Source organism: Ciona robusta, chromosome 11, assembly GCF_009617815.1.
Source record: "Ciona robusta chromosome 11, ASM961781v2".
In the NCBI taxonomy this organism is placed as follows: domain Eukaryota; kingdom Metazoa; phylum Chordata; class Ascidiacea; order Phlebobranchia; family Cionidae; genus Ciona; species Ciona robusta.
Window position 1 is genome coordinate 6,111,216 of NC_143245.1, and position 15,329 is coordinate 6,126,544.

The following is a 15,329-nucleotide window of genomic DNA, read 5'->3' on the forward strand; positions in this document are numbered from 1 at the left end:
ATACACCAGAAGTAGATTCACCGATACGCCGAAAGACGGCTGTATGACTGACTTTGAGTTTATTGCTTTGATTTAATTCAATATACTTTTCGACTTGTTCGTTATAGTGTACCTGTGACTAGACATACCTGTGAAAATTTAAAACTGCTTTTTATTATTGAATGTGTTACCTAAAACAGATAGTCCTATAGACGCTGCTGCTCTAGCGACCTATAACCCCCACAGACAAGCACACTACCATATATAGGTATAGAGTTTCTGAATTAATAATTAACCACACGAACATGGCTATAACTTATTTACAACGCGGAAGTACGACTTGAACTCCACACAGCAATTTTACAATACAACACAAACACGTCAATTTAAGGACGAAAACTACATGGCCCATTCTAATACTGGAACAGGCGTTAACTTCTATTGCGCACTATAGCTCCGTGACGAATAAAAATGAGAAAGGGGTAATAAGTGGCAAAACGATTATAGGTACCAACGCGTGATGTTACAACAGAGCAAAGCAAACTACACACAATAAAAGTAAAAGCAATTACAAATAGAACAAGCAACATAACATATGGCCACTAAACAATACGTCAGACATTGCTGGCACCCTTTCACGATCATGCTCATAATCTTTGCTCATGCCGATTCGTCTTCAGCTGATGTTATATAAAGTGCAGTCCTTGTTTATTAAAATACAAACAAATATAACACTACGACCTAAAGGCATACCCAGAACTTAATGTCATTTGCTTGCAACAATAACCAAATTATTCTTCAGGAATTTTTTAACACAATTGTTTTCAATCTATTTGCCATTTTCCAAACAGCGTCAGTGTTCAAAAATGCAAAGGGTCAATGACAATTGGAAACTTATCTAAACTAAGTGTCAGATCTAGGCATTGCATTTATACTTCACAACTGCACATCAATTGGGCAAACAAACCGGAAGACTAATATTTTAATACTTATTGGAACCCTTTTAGTACATGCAAATATGTGGACTTCAGTTTGTGTAAGTTTAAACGGGTAATGACCCTATAATGCAAACAATGTTTTATCAAACCTTAAACTATACGTTGAAAAGCCCGCATTTACTAGAAATTTGTGCCAATAAGAGGTTAAGATTAAAGGTCACTACCTTAAACTTTAAGCAGAACGCACAGTGAATATCGATTTGCATTATAAATAACCGAGATAAAGTTGTGCGCTCTTTACACCGCACGCTTTCGGTGAAACAAAAATGGCGTCGCGATTAACTGACGATTACTGTGAACCTGTATCAACCACACTAAAGATAAAGTCGAGATTCAAACTTTTCACATGCTGTATTTATACCTATATAAAACCACAACGCGGTAACCATAGCACCTCAGGAGCAAAATGTTAAAAGCTAAAAATCCCTTTTGTATATAACGTACATGTTTCAACACGATGTTTTAGTAACGCGCGACGGTTAATTAAAAAACGAACCGTAACGTTCATAGGGTAGCGTGGCAAAACAAGACTTTATTCAATTTGAATTTAAATACAAGCGAATACCCATAGAGAAACTATCTTTTGTGTACTGGTGTCGTATTATTCAAGTATGGTGTGTTACCCTGATGATTGCGTGCGAAGATCAAATCGAAAATTGAAGAAAGGTAACGCTTTTTTGCGTTTTAAAAACAATATTTTTTCAATTTGAACTACTGTAAATAAAGACGACCCATCAAATAAAAGGTTGAACAATGACTTTTGTGTGGCCTATACAGCCTTATTCACGATTTGTTGTCTTAAAATCGTGCGAAGAATATTTTAAAAAGTACGGTAAAGACGAAGGAGGGTGACGTCAAAAAAACAAAAGCCATTTAATATGAATTTTAAAATTCAAACCAGTCATCACTATACCAAGTATATAGCAGACAGCTAGAGCAAAAATATCCTGTGCTACTAGAATTATTCAAAATAAGGTAAACATGTTTTTTAGTTTTACGCTTTAACGAACCATTATATAAAACTAAGCAAGAGTTGAAAACCATACATCAGACATTTAGCTATATAACCCGTATGAAACAAAACACCCACGTTAACCGCTGTCGCTACCCCGCCGCGTAAGGATAAATAAGCTCATTGAAGTTTTAAAACACGTAATGATACATTTATAGTTACGAAATAGTTTTGTGTAGTTTTGAAAAATTGTTACACAAATTTTACGCAAATAAAATCACATTTGCTGAGAGTAATATTTATTCTGGTAAAAGTGGACTGGCATTACGTTTGTCGCTTTGATTGGCTCGCCATTATATTTATCGACTTTTTTTTGTGCAGGTAGAGTTTACCTAACGATGTTTACAAAACAACTTGCACTTTATATAAGCTCTTGCTTTCTCTTGAATATGGTACGTTAAAGCATAACTGTACTCTGTACATCTGCCGCCCAAAGTTTACGATTAATATCTACTTGAAAGTTGTAAGAATATACACAAGCATTTATTTATACACTACGTGGAAACACTGTATAATGTACCGAGGGAAATTGTCGCAGTAATAAAACGTCGTATATATTCTAAAAAGTAATGCCAAATCACATATATATTATCTAAACAGAGAATATACATTTGCGTGTAATACGTTTGGTGTCAAATAAAAACTGAAAATAAAAAACTAATGTGCAGTTCAAGAATAATGTTGATTAAAGCTTACCTTTTGTTGATATATCAGACGTAAACCCGTTTTATTGAATAGATGCAACTTGATACACTTAATTATCTACTTGGCCTTTCACATTTTATGAACCTGCATGTGCTGCTGCATATACCTGTAAAGTTGTAAACGAACTTAATCTAACTGCAAACAGCATTTCCAGAACTCACTTTAACTAGCACACAGCATACTGGGAAATAAACTTCACTTAGTTCTTCTCAAGAAAACTTATTTTAAAACGAAACACGAGGGCAATTTGCAATCAGTGCATCTTGCTTGCCGCTAACCTTCGTTACGCGCAGTCGAGTCCGTCATTGTGGAAAGAAAAAATTCGGTATGAGGGCTATTCAACAACAATTACATACGTACACCTATCAGTCAAAAACTTGAAGATTTAATATTTTAGAACGCATTGCTGTCTATAGTTACTTTTCAGGAACTTAGAATCATATGATAGCTTTATAGGTAAGGGCGCAAATACAAAACGTTCAATATCAGTATGTTGCATGTACGATTGTCTCTTCAGCACACCGATGTTGTATAGCTCACTGATGGTGGTTGTGCAACGGGAACATGTTTCGGGGGCAGCCGTGCCTTTTCTTTTGGGGTTTCATTTGTTTGTTTCACAGTATTTGTCCGCTGTTGATGTGTCGTGTTGATTCCGGTGATGTTGTCTGCATGACTTGTGCGTAGCTTGCGGATTGTAAATCCCGACCTTCGAACAATTCTCTTTTGGGATGTTGGTGGGGCCTTCACTACCTCAATGATACCAGTAAGCGGTGGTGTGCTCGATCTGCTGGACGAGGCTTCACTCCAAGCCTGTTTGTAAATATTTTCGTAGTCTCTTTATTTCTTTATACTCTATCTATTGGTCTCGGGTCTATAAAGCCAGAGATATACTGACTTCCTGAGAGCACAATATCGTCCCAGTAAACAAAGAACAGATTTCAAGAAATAAGAAGCGGAACCAGTATAGTCTATAGTATACTGTCAGATAAATCTCAGCACTGTCGTTATTTTAAACGTTCGTAGCCTATACAACACCTTCAATAATAATATATACACGCACATTTCTTTCAGTCAAGTACTGTAAAACATTACAGTAGATTTAAACATTGTATTAGAACCAAACACTTTCATTCTAAATACCTTCCACTGGATTCCTGTATTGACTGAAAAAGTGAATTCAATTCCTTTCATGTCGAACCTTGGTTGCGAATGCGGGATGTCGAACTCGACTTTGGGGCTTGTGCTTCTTAAAAACGCTTCTAGTCTACGCTTGTGCATGCGCTCCGATTTAAGAACTGAAATGCGATTAGTTTCAAGTTATGTAAGAGAAACTATAGTCCGGTAACCCACCAGTGCAAGACAAATAACTTATTTTGGTCAATGACTAACTAGCAAGTAATGCTCTTGCAACAGACTTCTTCTTTCAAAATTTAGGGCAAGTTACAGTATTTTTTACCTGGTCTTTTTCCTTCGCGCTCACTCGGTGACATTGCAGTTACAAATCCAGCCCAGAACGGCAACAGTTCGTTAAACACAGTGTGTTGTGCGTCGTCCAATAAAGTAGGAACGTGTGGTTCACGACCTTTATCACAGCAAAATGCGTCTGCGGCTCTTCGGAATCTCTCCGCCGTGCCAGTTTTTATGTCAATCTGGATAAAACGAGCCGAGTGATTTATATATTAACACTAACTTTAATTGCAATACTAATCTGAATACAAAGGCGTTCATATACCTGTAGGGTAGGTTGCATTTGCGAATCAATAAAACAATCCCGGATGCTCATAATTTTTCTCTTCAAAGTAATCAAGTCGTGATGCTCATGAAAAGAAGCGAGAAACTTTGAAACTTCGATGTAAAATCTCAAATCGTTTTGTATAAGAGGATACCCTTCTTGTACACCAAACGCCTGTAAATATGAAAATTTAATTATTTATTCAATAACGGATCATCGCGTTTGTTTTATATGTGTGTACACTTTATCTTGGCAGAAGTTAAATTTACTAAGATCGTAGCCTGTGGTAAAACAACGAGGTTCGAACCTGTAGATATTTATAAAAATGAAGCAATTCAATCGGCATTTCCCCCTCCGTCGCTTGACCAAGTGATTTAATGAACGAAACTTTATGATCTGAAGTCGGAGTTTGACGAGCCGAGTGCTTGCCCAGCGTTCTCCGACGCTTACTGCTCGGTTTTAGCGTCAGTGTTCGCAATGCCAGCTCTGCTGTATTCATATACTGGCCAAGATCGCTTCGTATGTCAAGTTTATACTCCTAAAAACGAATGAGTTACATACCGAAACAGTATTTGCAGAGTGGTTTAGTTTAGTAAACAGTCCACCCCAAAGTAATATATTAACGATAGTACAGGTTTTATGTTGTAAATATGGCGAAAGAATCACGCATATAGCATGCTTCACACGCATGTACTATTATGACATCACAATCCCTAAAGTTACTTCATATTGCAATAAATTCTATTATTCTCTACTATTTTACAAATTGAAACCAGTACAGTATATTGCAGTTTTAGTGTATCGTAGACGTACAGTTTAGGGTAGGTTTTAGTATTAAGTTGTTTTTTCGTTAGAACCTTATAATGTATTAGTGAAAATTATAGCGCAAATAAACATTTTCTTTGTGTTGTGTTTTTTTTAATTGATCATTTTTAAGAGAAGAAGCTTTGGGTAGTTTTTGACTGAATAGTAAGATTCGAGTTCGTACTTGGGAGTTTGTATATTTCGTTTATGTTGGAATATTGTAACGTAAATGGAAATCATAGAGTGTAACACAAGTTTCGGGGATGTGAATGGTTTGATGGTATAAAAGCAAGGATAGAAGTATAAACCTTACTTTTAACAAAGTACTGAAACCGAGGGAAAAGTTGGCAGCAGCCTGGTCCAAGGTAGGTACAACATACTCTTGTATCTCTCTGATTGCATGCTCTGTCGGCTGAGGAAGTTCGGAAATGAGCTGAGCATACCTCTCGGTTGGCATTGCTACTTGTTTTGGACCTGGAAGTGTGTTTAGCATTCAATTTATAAAGTTTTTGCAACATTAATACACATCTTCGGTAAAGACGCAGGTAAACTAAATATATGCTATTTGGTAAACGACAGAACGAAAAGCAGTTATTGTTGAAGTTACTAAAGATTTGGCAAATGCAATACTACACTGCTTAGGTCTGATTAATGAGACGTACCGGATGAATGTAGATATGTACGAACTAGTTCTGAAGACAAAGCGCTAATTCGTGTGAGTTCAGTAGCTGGTATTGATATCAGAACTTCGCATAACCCGTACATCAGCAGAACATTTTGAACCTGGATGAAAAGAAGTTAAGGTAGGTCTACATACAAATAACATAAGCTATTTATATTACTTTGTTGCCATTTACGGTTTAAATGTATATGGGAATTAAATGGCCAGCCATTTTTTACTGGGATACCTTTATTATTATATAAGAGTTAATATACCTCTACACTTTCGCATTGGCTGACATATTTTTTCATGAATGTGTAGAGCAACTTATTTGTTTTAATTTCAGCAAAAGTCATTCTGTTTGGATGCTGATTGCGAGCAGCCTTGCTCTTCTTTTTTCGACCTCCTTCGGCGTCTTCTTTTATAACCGAATCGGCGTCTGCCCTCTCAGAGCCGTCTTTACTGCTAGGAAGTGTGAATTGAACCTGTGTTGTATAAAAATTAGGGCTTGATATGCTTTAAGTTAGAGGCGTATAGTATGTTTCTTACAGAAAAGAAGAAAGTGGGTATGTTTTCAATCTATTTCGACATTAAAAAACTTTCGCAGTTACTAGTTGAAAAACAGCATACAAAATTGTTTTTGGTTTTAGCTTAGCCATAACGCATTAAATCTAATATTTAAAAAAAGTATTGGATTTACCTTCGATTAAATTGGATTTACCTTCGATGCTTGATGGCCGGGAATCGCAGTTTTTCTTCTCACAATACCTCTTGCGTTAGTTGTCTTCTTGGCTCTTGGATTTACTTTTGCTCCTTTTTTTCGAATAGAGGCTGCAAGTTGTCGGAGACGTTCGACGTCGTATGAGTACATAGTGCTTGCCGAGTCTGTTTCTGATGTGCTCGTATCGTCTGCGAAAACACCCAAGAGCATAAACGAATGAATCACATCTCTCAAATAATTAAACACTTTCAGGTTAAAGAATTTTACTACAACAAATCACAATGGCTTAAAAAAGCGGACGGTGTGCTTTTTAAAATAACACGTTTAAATAATGTAAACTGCAGATAGTACGCGTATTCCTACCTGTAAACCAGGGGCGACTCAAACCAGTAGTCGTTTCACTGACTGTGGTACTAGAATCATCGATTTGTTTTGTGGCTGTTTCAACCGGCGTGACAACACCTTCATTGGTGCCTTCGTTTTCATCTACAGAGTCTGTTATTCCCTCCTTTGCTCTATGAGTAACAAAACCAGTTTGTGAGCAGATCTATTGCATTGTATAATACAGGCCTTAAATAAAGATCGTTATAAGAAAGTTACCTTTTAAAATGCTGAACTTCGTGTTTCTTGTAACGATTCAAGCAAGCTCCGATCACGCTCATTGCGTATTGTTTCATTGTTCGAAATACACTAGATGACACTCTACTGTCTGCCCCTGCAAGTGCGCCATAGTTGGTACAGTGTTTTTTATGTTAACAAATGGTAAAGATCAAGTGTTTAACCATACAATTGCAGACTTAAAGTGGACCTTTTTTCCGCAGCTTCCAAAAGGTAAGTTAATAAAGAATTACAAGGATTTCAGAACAAATTTATAGAATGGTGCTCACTTTTTCCGGGAGCTGTCAATCTCTTCAGCGTTTGTTCCAACTGGTTGATCGAAGATTTATATTTTCGGGGTGGAGAAATATAATGTTGAGAGTCTTTCAGTAGAAAGGCATGCATCACTGCGTATGATTCAATCGCACCATACTGGACTGTAATAAAATACAATTTCAATCTATAGATAACGATGTATGAGTGTACTAAGAATAACATTCGATGTGTGAAACAAAACACCCGTGTTTTAACGACTGTTATGGTTACCCGCCAACAGAGGATAATACGTTAGTTCATATATCTATACTGCACCCCTAGGGCCCTAAAAATAATTATTATGCTTTAAAACGAATATTGCAGTGGCGGTCCTGTCTTTCAAGCAGTAGGTAATATAGTGGTTAATGAAATTTGTTTGAGCCTTCGACGTGAATTTACCGGAGTTAGTTTTCGAGGTCGAATTGGAAACATTCTGCGTCTCACTTATACCGTTGAGGTATTCCAGGGCAGAAAGAAAGTCATATGCGTTCGATACATCCTTGGTTTCCGACCTAAAAAATAGAAGAAAATAAGATAGTAAGTTGTATTTTAAACTAAATTGTATTTATATATAAAGTAGGTTGGGGAAAGATGGGACACCTTTTCGCTCTATTTTCTTGTCCTATTTGGTAGTAAACAAAGAATATTCAAAGAATATCAAAAACGTATCCTCGCGAGTCCCATCTTCTCCCACAGTACTCACTTACACTCCCTTTACATGTTACACAAAGCTAAGTCAATCTCAAAGTCCGTATATAAACATTGTATACGAACTCATTGTTTACGAAGGTCAGTGGTGTTATAGCTATATAGTAAATTCTAAGTTATTTACCGCAAGGCGTACTGCCGTAATGGAAACCCTGCTTCCGAGTCCGCCATGAGTGCGCGCAGCACAATGTGTGGAGAAGCAGATTTTGCCGACATCAGACGCAGTTGCGACGTCGAAGGTCTTGATTTCGCAACATCGGTGCTCTTGGCGGTCACGGACTATATGACGTCAAGAGAGGTAAGTTAAATACCCCACGGTATGAGCATATACAATGCAAATAAATACACTGCGGTAACGGGTAGTTCATATGTGTGCGAAAGTCGTTATACAATTTAACGTACAATAGGGTTTTTGAATTTAAAAATTTAAACAAACAATGTATCTACTTCGAGTGTTTGGACGGTGAGTTCTGTTTTCTTTTCTTCTCCCACGACGGAGTCATCAGAGGCTCGGACATGTTGGAAAGGAAGAAGAGAAAGAACAGAAATGTGAAGTCTACTCGATGAAGATATGATTTTACCCACGTTCAAACTGTCCCAGCCGTCTGCAAGCATAACGCTGTTGATATGAACGATATTTGCGCAATAGGCTATATATCTTTTGTTTTCTTGAAGTATTTTTCATCTTTATATGTTACAATTCTTGAAATGTTTACTAATAACTTTCACCTGCATCTAAAGCGGACAAGTTCCTTGAAGTAGTATGTATAATGTAACGAGGCAACCAATACGAACGCAATCTACGAAGTACATCATACTGAGTGCAAGTGAACACGTGGTAGCACAGACCGTCGTTTTCCTGCAAACAAACTGTATATTAATCCTGCACCAATTAGGCATATGTTTATCCATACAGTATAGGCCTACGTTCCTCTTATACAGGACAATTACTTAAATGCAAGCAAGGTTTATGACAAAAATAGTTATAGTGTAAATTACACTATGTAATAGCAAAGTATAATTAAGCTTGCTTAAATTAAATTCATAAATTCGCAAAAAATTGATTAAAATGTATTCAATCCAAAGATTTCTTACAAATTATTTTGAATTTTTTTCGTGAAGATTGGCATTTCTAACCTGTGCTTCACGAATTTGTTGTTTTGCTTTCTCTGTGAGAACAAACTTGTGGCGATCCAGAACATCTCTGTATAATTGGTGACGCTGGAGTCGGATAACTGCTTCTTCGTCTTCTTGTGCGTCGCCTGTTGGTAGCACCATGGAACCGCTGTTGCTGAGTTGCATTTTTAATTATTTTTTTTCATTTTTTTATTAGGAAACGCAGTGACTAAAGTAATCCGTTTAAAAATATTCGTTAAAAAATATAAAATACTATTAAAAACAAGTGTTTATATAAGAGTTTTAAACTCTAGCCTACATACTATGTTCTGAAATCGTTTTATCTTAATTTTCGTTAATTTTGATCAAGACTTACTACTTAGACTCGTAGTTTAAGAACAGGTCTTTAAATGCTTCTGAATCGAGCCAGAACTTGGCGAGAGGTTCACCAGCAGTACCGACCAAGAACGAGAGGAAACTGTCCATCCCGGATTTCTGTTAAAGAGTACTTTCCTTGACAAATAAAAACATCTTACTAAAATGCCGGTAGTTATTTTTTTATGTGCGCTTAGCTTTGGGTTTGTTTCCATAAAACACCAAATTAAAATATGCACATGGTGGAAAACTATACTGATTTACAGACAAACATTTTTTTCCCAAACACAAAACATACAAACCCAACAACACCATTACTCAGCAAACCCTATTAAAATTACCGTTTTAAACATTTTCTCTTTGATATGTTGTAGAGAGAGGGAATGAGTAATTTCAATCGAAGCAATCTCCGTTTCAGTTTCTTCAACAGAAGAATCCTGATCATCGAAGTTGAGGAACTCGCCAGGATCAAATTCCTCGTCTTCGATGACGTCATCGTCATCTACGTCATACGTGACGTCACCATCGTCGTAAATGTTGGATGTGCTGATGGTCGCCGTGTCGTCCATTTGAGTTCTGCCGATTGAAAAATAGATTGACTAAAGCTCATACAAACAGCGATAACTATACAAAAAAGTAGTGTGGGGTAAGTTGGTAACTGCGTTTATAGCACATAATAACAATTACCAAGCTGTTGATCTGTGCCACACAAAGCACAATTGATTTTAAACATAATATATTTGTGGGGTTTCAGGATATGTTATGTGCTAAAGGTGTCCTATCTTCCCCCACCACACTATAGTAAGAAAAGAAGTACTGCATATTCGTGTTGATTACATCTAAATAACACAACTGCTCTTACATTGGAGTTCCTTCAGTTGGTGGTTGTGTTCTAACTTTCGGAAGGACGATGGTTGCTCTGTGGGGTTTGGTGGGAGAGTCTGCTGTTCGTAGAGCGCTCTTGCCCTCGTATTTTGTCGCTATTTTGAAACAAGAAAACCCTTGTTATAGAATAAATGTATGGTAAAAGGCTTGGCTAAAAATGGTTATGTAGTACTGTGGGGTCGTGTTTTTACCAATTAACAACGCTCTTTTAAAGTCGCGGGCTACGGCTATATACCTTTGTAAATATTTTTTGTCTACTACGAAGAGTGGACAAGAAATAGAACAAAAACATCTTCTATCTTACCAAGCCCACAATAAGTCCTAACATTCTATATACACCAGTTAGAAGCAACACATTTAAACATCATACCGTCCATCCACATGGTGGCGGAAGCGGGCGCACTTTCTTGTACCGATGATGACGTCATGACCGATCTGCTCCTCGATCCTCCCTCCTCGCTCTCCCAAAACGAACTCATTCCAAGAGTGTCGGCTCTCGTAGCAATGTTACGAGTTTTTTCGCTTGGTCCTGCATACAATATAAACCATGATGAAATCATTGTTACTGAAACCAAACATTTATCATTATTGAATAGGAGTTTATATACTAAACATTCTTTAGTGTTTAGAAGGTACGTAGTCGTTTAATATACATAGTATCATATGATTGTTTCATGCGTAGTTTCATAAAATAGTGATCGTTTAATCAGCATTTTGCGAAAACTAATCCATTTATAATAAAAACATTTTTTAAGAGATCTAGAAAATGGACCTGCAGCGCAAAAAATGAAGGGTTATGTCCTTTTATCTCCAATAGATTTATTCGCCAAAGTTTTGGCATAGCTCTGGTGTTTTGGTCACAACAGATTGAATACCGTACCAGAATAGTATCAAATCACTCTTATAGTGTATTGACATAAATCCAGGTACAATAGAACAGAAAGCGACATTACAGCCCTAAGTTCCTACTAAGCCTTGAGTATCTCGTTACAAAATCGCGGCCAAAAAGCGGAAAGCGTAAACTTATCTCTTACAATTGATTGAAAGGAAAAGTTGTACAGTATTAGATAATGTTACAAATATAAAGGGGATTTATGTTATTACTGTAAAATTAAACCACAAGACTTATTCTGAATAAAAGGAAAGAAAGCATACCCTTAATTAACACTGCGGCATATACAGACCGATTTAATATTCTTGCTATATACAATACCTATGTAAAAGTATGTGGGGTAAGATGGGATAATGTATCATATTTTCCGATCTGTTTTGTTTGAACAATTAACAACGCTCTTTTAGAGTCACGGGGCTACTTTGCACAATTCTGTAAACATTCTTTCTTTGATGCTACCAAATAGGACGAGAAAACAACAAAACATATTCTATCTTCCCCCACCCTACTATATATGATGTTACACTGACCGCTGTTAGCATATCCAAAAGCTGTAGTCCCAAGACCGGAATCAGAGAACGGATTTTGGCGACTTGATGTTGCTTCGGTGTTTTTCTCTGGTGATGCGTAATCCTGTGGGTTACGTCGGTGGTGTGTACGTGGTCTCATGGTGATATCCTGGGCGTAATGAAAGCTGGCTTCACTTGCAGATGTATCGTGCAAGGTGGGCGATGATGGTGTATGATCTGCGTACAGTATAGTACTGAGGGGTAAGATAAACACCGTTAGCGCATAATACCGCATATTTCCAGTTTTATAAAGTACACGAAAGGAATCTTATAGACCCGATATAAATTATTCTCAAATATTGGTCAGTCAAAACATTTAATTTAAAGTCAGTGCAGTTTTAGTAACGCGTATATATACGAAAGCCAATGCCAAGTTCGAGTCTTATGTAAACATAGACTGTGCATATACTCACACAGCACTAAGTCAATGTTGAATTCAAAGAATGAACGATAAGCTAATTAGTACCTAACAAAAAGCGAAAATCAAACACAGCATATTATACAAGTATCGGCGTACCTGTGCCAATGTTTACCGGCAAACTAACCGCCCTACTCCCGGGGCGGGCGCTGGAAGACTCGGGGTATTTGCTCGTGTCGGGTCCTTCCGTCCATTCGGTCGATTCGCCCATACTGGTCGTAGCTCTTGAAGTCAAGTCCATAGCTCCGCTCATCACCGAGGTCGTCGTAGCATAACCGACCGACAGTCTACTGTAGCCTCTGATTCGGCTGCTGCCTCTTCTGAGGTCGATCGGTCGCAAAAGTAATTTGCAGAGCTTGAATTCGCGGTACATCTGTGTGCTGTATATCGACAATAACGTATAAATAAAAAAAGTTAATTTATACCGATAATAATAAAAGTCTTTATGTGAATAAAGACAAAATGCAATATGTAAACATATAGACAAGAAATGCATCTATAGCTGTTCCCCTTTGCATGGTTTTGTGAATAGTATACTGTAAGGTAAGATGGGATTCCGTTAGCACCCAAATCCCATATTGTCTGATTCTGTTTTTAACAATTAAAGGCGTTTTTGGCAGCGCGGGACGACGGGTATATAATTCTATAAATGTTCTTTGTTTAGTATCAAATGAAACGATAAAAGGGAATGAAAACATGCACAAATTTACCCCACCCTATACTGTAAACCTTTCACCAAACAAAAAAGTAAACTCTTAAATAAAAAAAGTTTTACTTACTCGACAAATAAAGGAAGTCGGTTCTCTTTTGCCCATTGCATCATGCGTTCTCTTTCGTCTTCTTTTGCTCCATACACGGATCCGGGCATAACCGTTGACCCGTTCTGTCCTCCATTAGTTGATGACGTAAGAAGTGGATCATTTTTCGTTTCGGCACAAATCGGAGCGACAGGAACGGTCTCTTTCTCGAGGTCATGAAAAGTGCCGGTGAATCTGCTGTAACACAACGGTGTGGGAAACGCCTGGAATTAAAAATACAAACAAGTTAAAGTTGAAACTTTATAAGCTGAAATCTGTTCTGCAATGACAATTATATAAATATTGGTAAAAATGTTAACGCTTAAAGGTCGATGTTTTACATTTAGAACATGTTGTGCAAATATATGATACTCTAGAAACACGCAGCAGACTAATCAACTAAACTTTTCTTATAGTCAATGATATTTCCTATAACTTGAGCGAATAGCATTCGATTAAGCTGCTGAACTGTCATATTCCACGCTGATCTAACACATCTAACTTTAATTCGCACGTCTTTACTATAATCTGCATAAGCTACTACCATTAGGTCTAGTTATACAACACTACAGATACCATCACTGTTTCACAACAAAACTATGTGCTAGTAGAGTGCAACACAAAACAGCACGCATCAGTGTCTGCAATCACTATCAGAAAAACGAGGCGCGGGGAAAATTAAGCGCACGGCAAAATATGGTGTAATTATTATACTGCAAATAAGCAGGACGGTCAACCAGCCGTATATGCAGTTCGTGCACCTATATTTGCATTGGTGTACTGAACTCGTTTTGTACGATACAAACTGCTGTTAATCAATAAGATATTGAAAGACAAATATTATGCAGCTGGTACACAATACGAAGTACTGTATGCGTTTTTAATGCTGCTGCTTCGATAAAATACAGTTTAGACACCTATATAGACAAACTTCTAAGAAACAAATATCTTCAAAACTAACTGTCTTTTAAACCAGTGTTTTTTAAGAACTGTTTATTTCAAAAAATAGTACTGCAGGGTAAGTTGGGTTGCAGTTAGCTTCTGAACCCCATATTGTCTGATCTTGTTTTGAACAATCAACAACGCATTTTTGAGAGCCAAGGGCTATACCTTTATATAATTCTATAAATATTCTGTCTCACCTTACCTCACTCTTTTATATAGATTGACTATTCGACACCAAACTTACCTTTAAGGAAAGAAAACAGTTAAAATATTCTAGAAACAAATCATCGCACGATAGATTCTCTTCCAACGAATCCAAGTTCACCATTCGTTCACCACTTCGTCCTGGCATTTCAAATCCGAATACATATATATACTAGAATACTAAAGTCGTCGTTCTTTCTATATATACATAATACAACAGGTGTCAATTGATCAGGTATTTGGTCAATGTGTTTTTTCAGCTTACGCTGTTTCGTTGCGTCGAACGTTTACGTCCCAGAATAAATAGGTAAACTTTTTGTATGTATAGATAAATAGACTCTAGTCGACACTGATTACAGAAAAAAGACTCTCTAACAATTAAACTTTGAACGATTAGAAAAATACGCTACGCTTCGGCTAAAATAGGTCTATAATCGTATACACATTAATAATTTGAGGTTACACTGGAACTGTAGTTAGTTTAAATACCTCTTGTTGTCGAGCTGTTATTTAATCATCTGCACAATAAACTCACTACGGTAGAATTCCCATCAAGTAATCAGATATCTCGATAATCGAAGTTGGCAGTGCTTCAGTAGATTGCTCCATTGCGACATCTCGCGGATGGATAAATTAAAAACTTTAGACAGCCCTTGGCGCCGAATCACCTAGTGAACTCGTAACTGTAAATTAATATGAAAAGACTTGTATTATTTCAAACTTACCATTTATGAAGCATGGTATGCTATACTGTTTTACTATTTTGAATGGATAACTGTACAAATTTCAAGGCAGTCACATTGCGCGTAAGTTTCACACACTGGTTCGGTAATCGGACGCCAAAACACAGATTCCCAACAAAACAAACGTCTTCAGTTTCGCAACACATTTGTTCC

At 37.1% G+C, this 15,329-nt stretch overlaps 1 protein-coding gene across 1 annotated transcript; it reads right to left on the bottom strand.

The window, feature by feature from the left end:
- Positions 1 to 44: 44 nt before the first annotated feature.
- On the bottom strand, positions 45 to 15,250 carry LOC149728772 (uncharacterized). The gene is made up of 25 exons (XM_089887974.1): positions 14,474 to 15,250; positions 13,267 to 13,508; positions 12,587 to 12,867; positions 12,031 to 12,246; positions 10,979 to 11,137; positions 10,586 to 10,703; positions 10,065 to 10,299; positions 9,725 to 9,843; positions 9,370 to 9,523; positions 8,962 to 9,091; positions 8,680 to 8,837; positions 8,357 to 8,511; positions 7,924 to 8,036; positions 7,500 to 7,646; positions 7,213 to 7,327; positions 6,976 to 7,127; positions 6,613 to 6,800; positions 6,167 to 6,376; positions 5,893 to 6,013; positions 5,544 to 5,704; positions 4,734 to 4,964; positions 4,427 to 4,600; positions 4,151 to 4,343; positions 3,835 to 3,989; positions 45 to 3,504 (listed from the first exon to the last, which is right to left on the bottom strand). The coding sequence occupies exons 1-25, from the start codon at positions 14,579 to 14,581 to the stop codon at positions 3,208 to 3,210; spliced, it is 4,332 nt and encodes a 1,443-aa protein (XP_089744100.1). The 5' UTR covers positions 14,582 to 15,250; the 3' UTR covers positions 45 to 3,207.
- Positions 15,251 to 15,329: the final 79 nt, after the last annotated feature.

Coding starts and splice junctions, on each gene's coding strand:
- LOC149728772 (XM_089887974.1), bottom strand. CDS start 14,581: ATGCCAGGACGAAGTGGTGAACGAATGGTGAACTTGGATTCGTTGGAA. Junction 10,704..10,978: donor CGCCACCATGTGGATGGACG/GTATGATGTTTA, acceptor GTTTCAAAATAG/CGACAAAATACGAGGGCAAG. Junction 6,377..6,612: donor CCGGCCATCAAGCATCGAAG/GTAAATCCAATT, acceptor TATACAACACAG/GTTCAATTCACACTTCCTAG.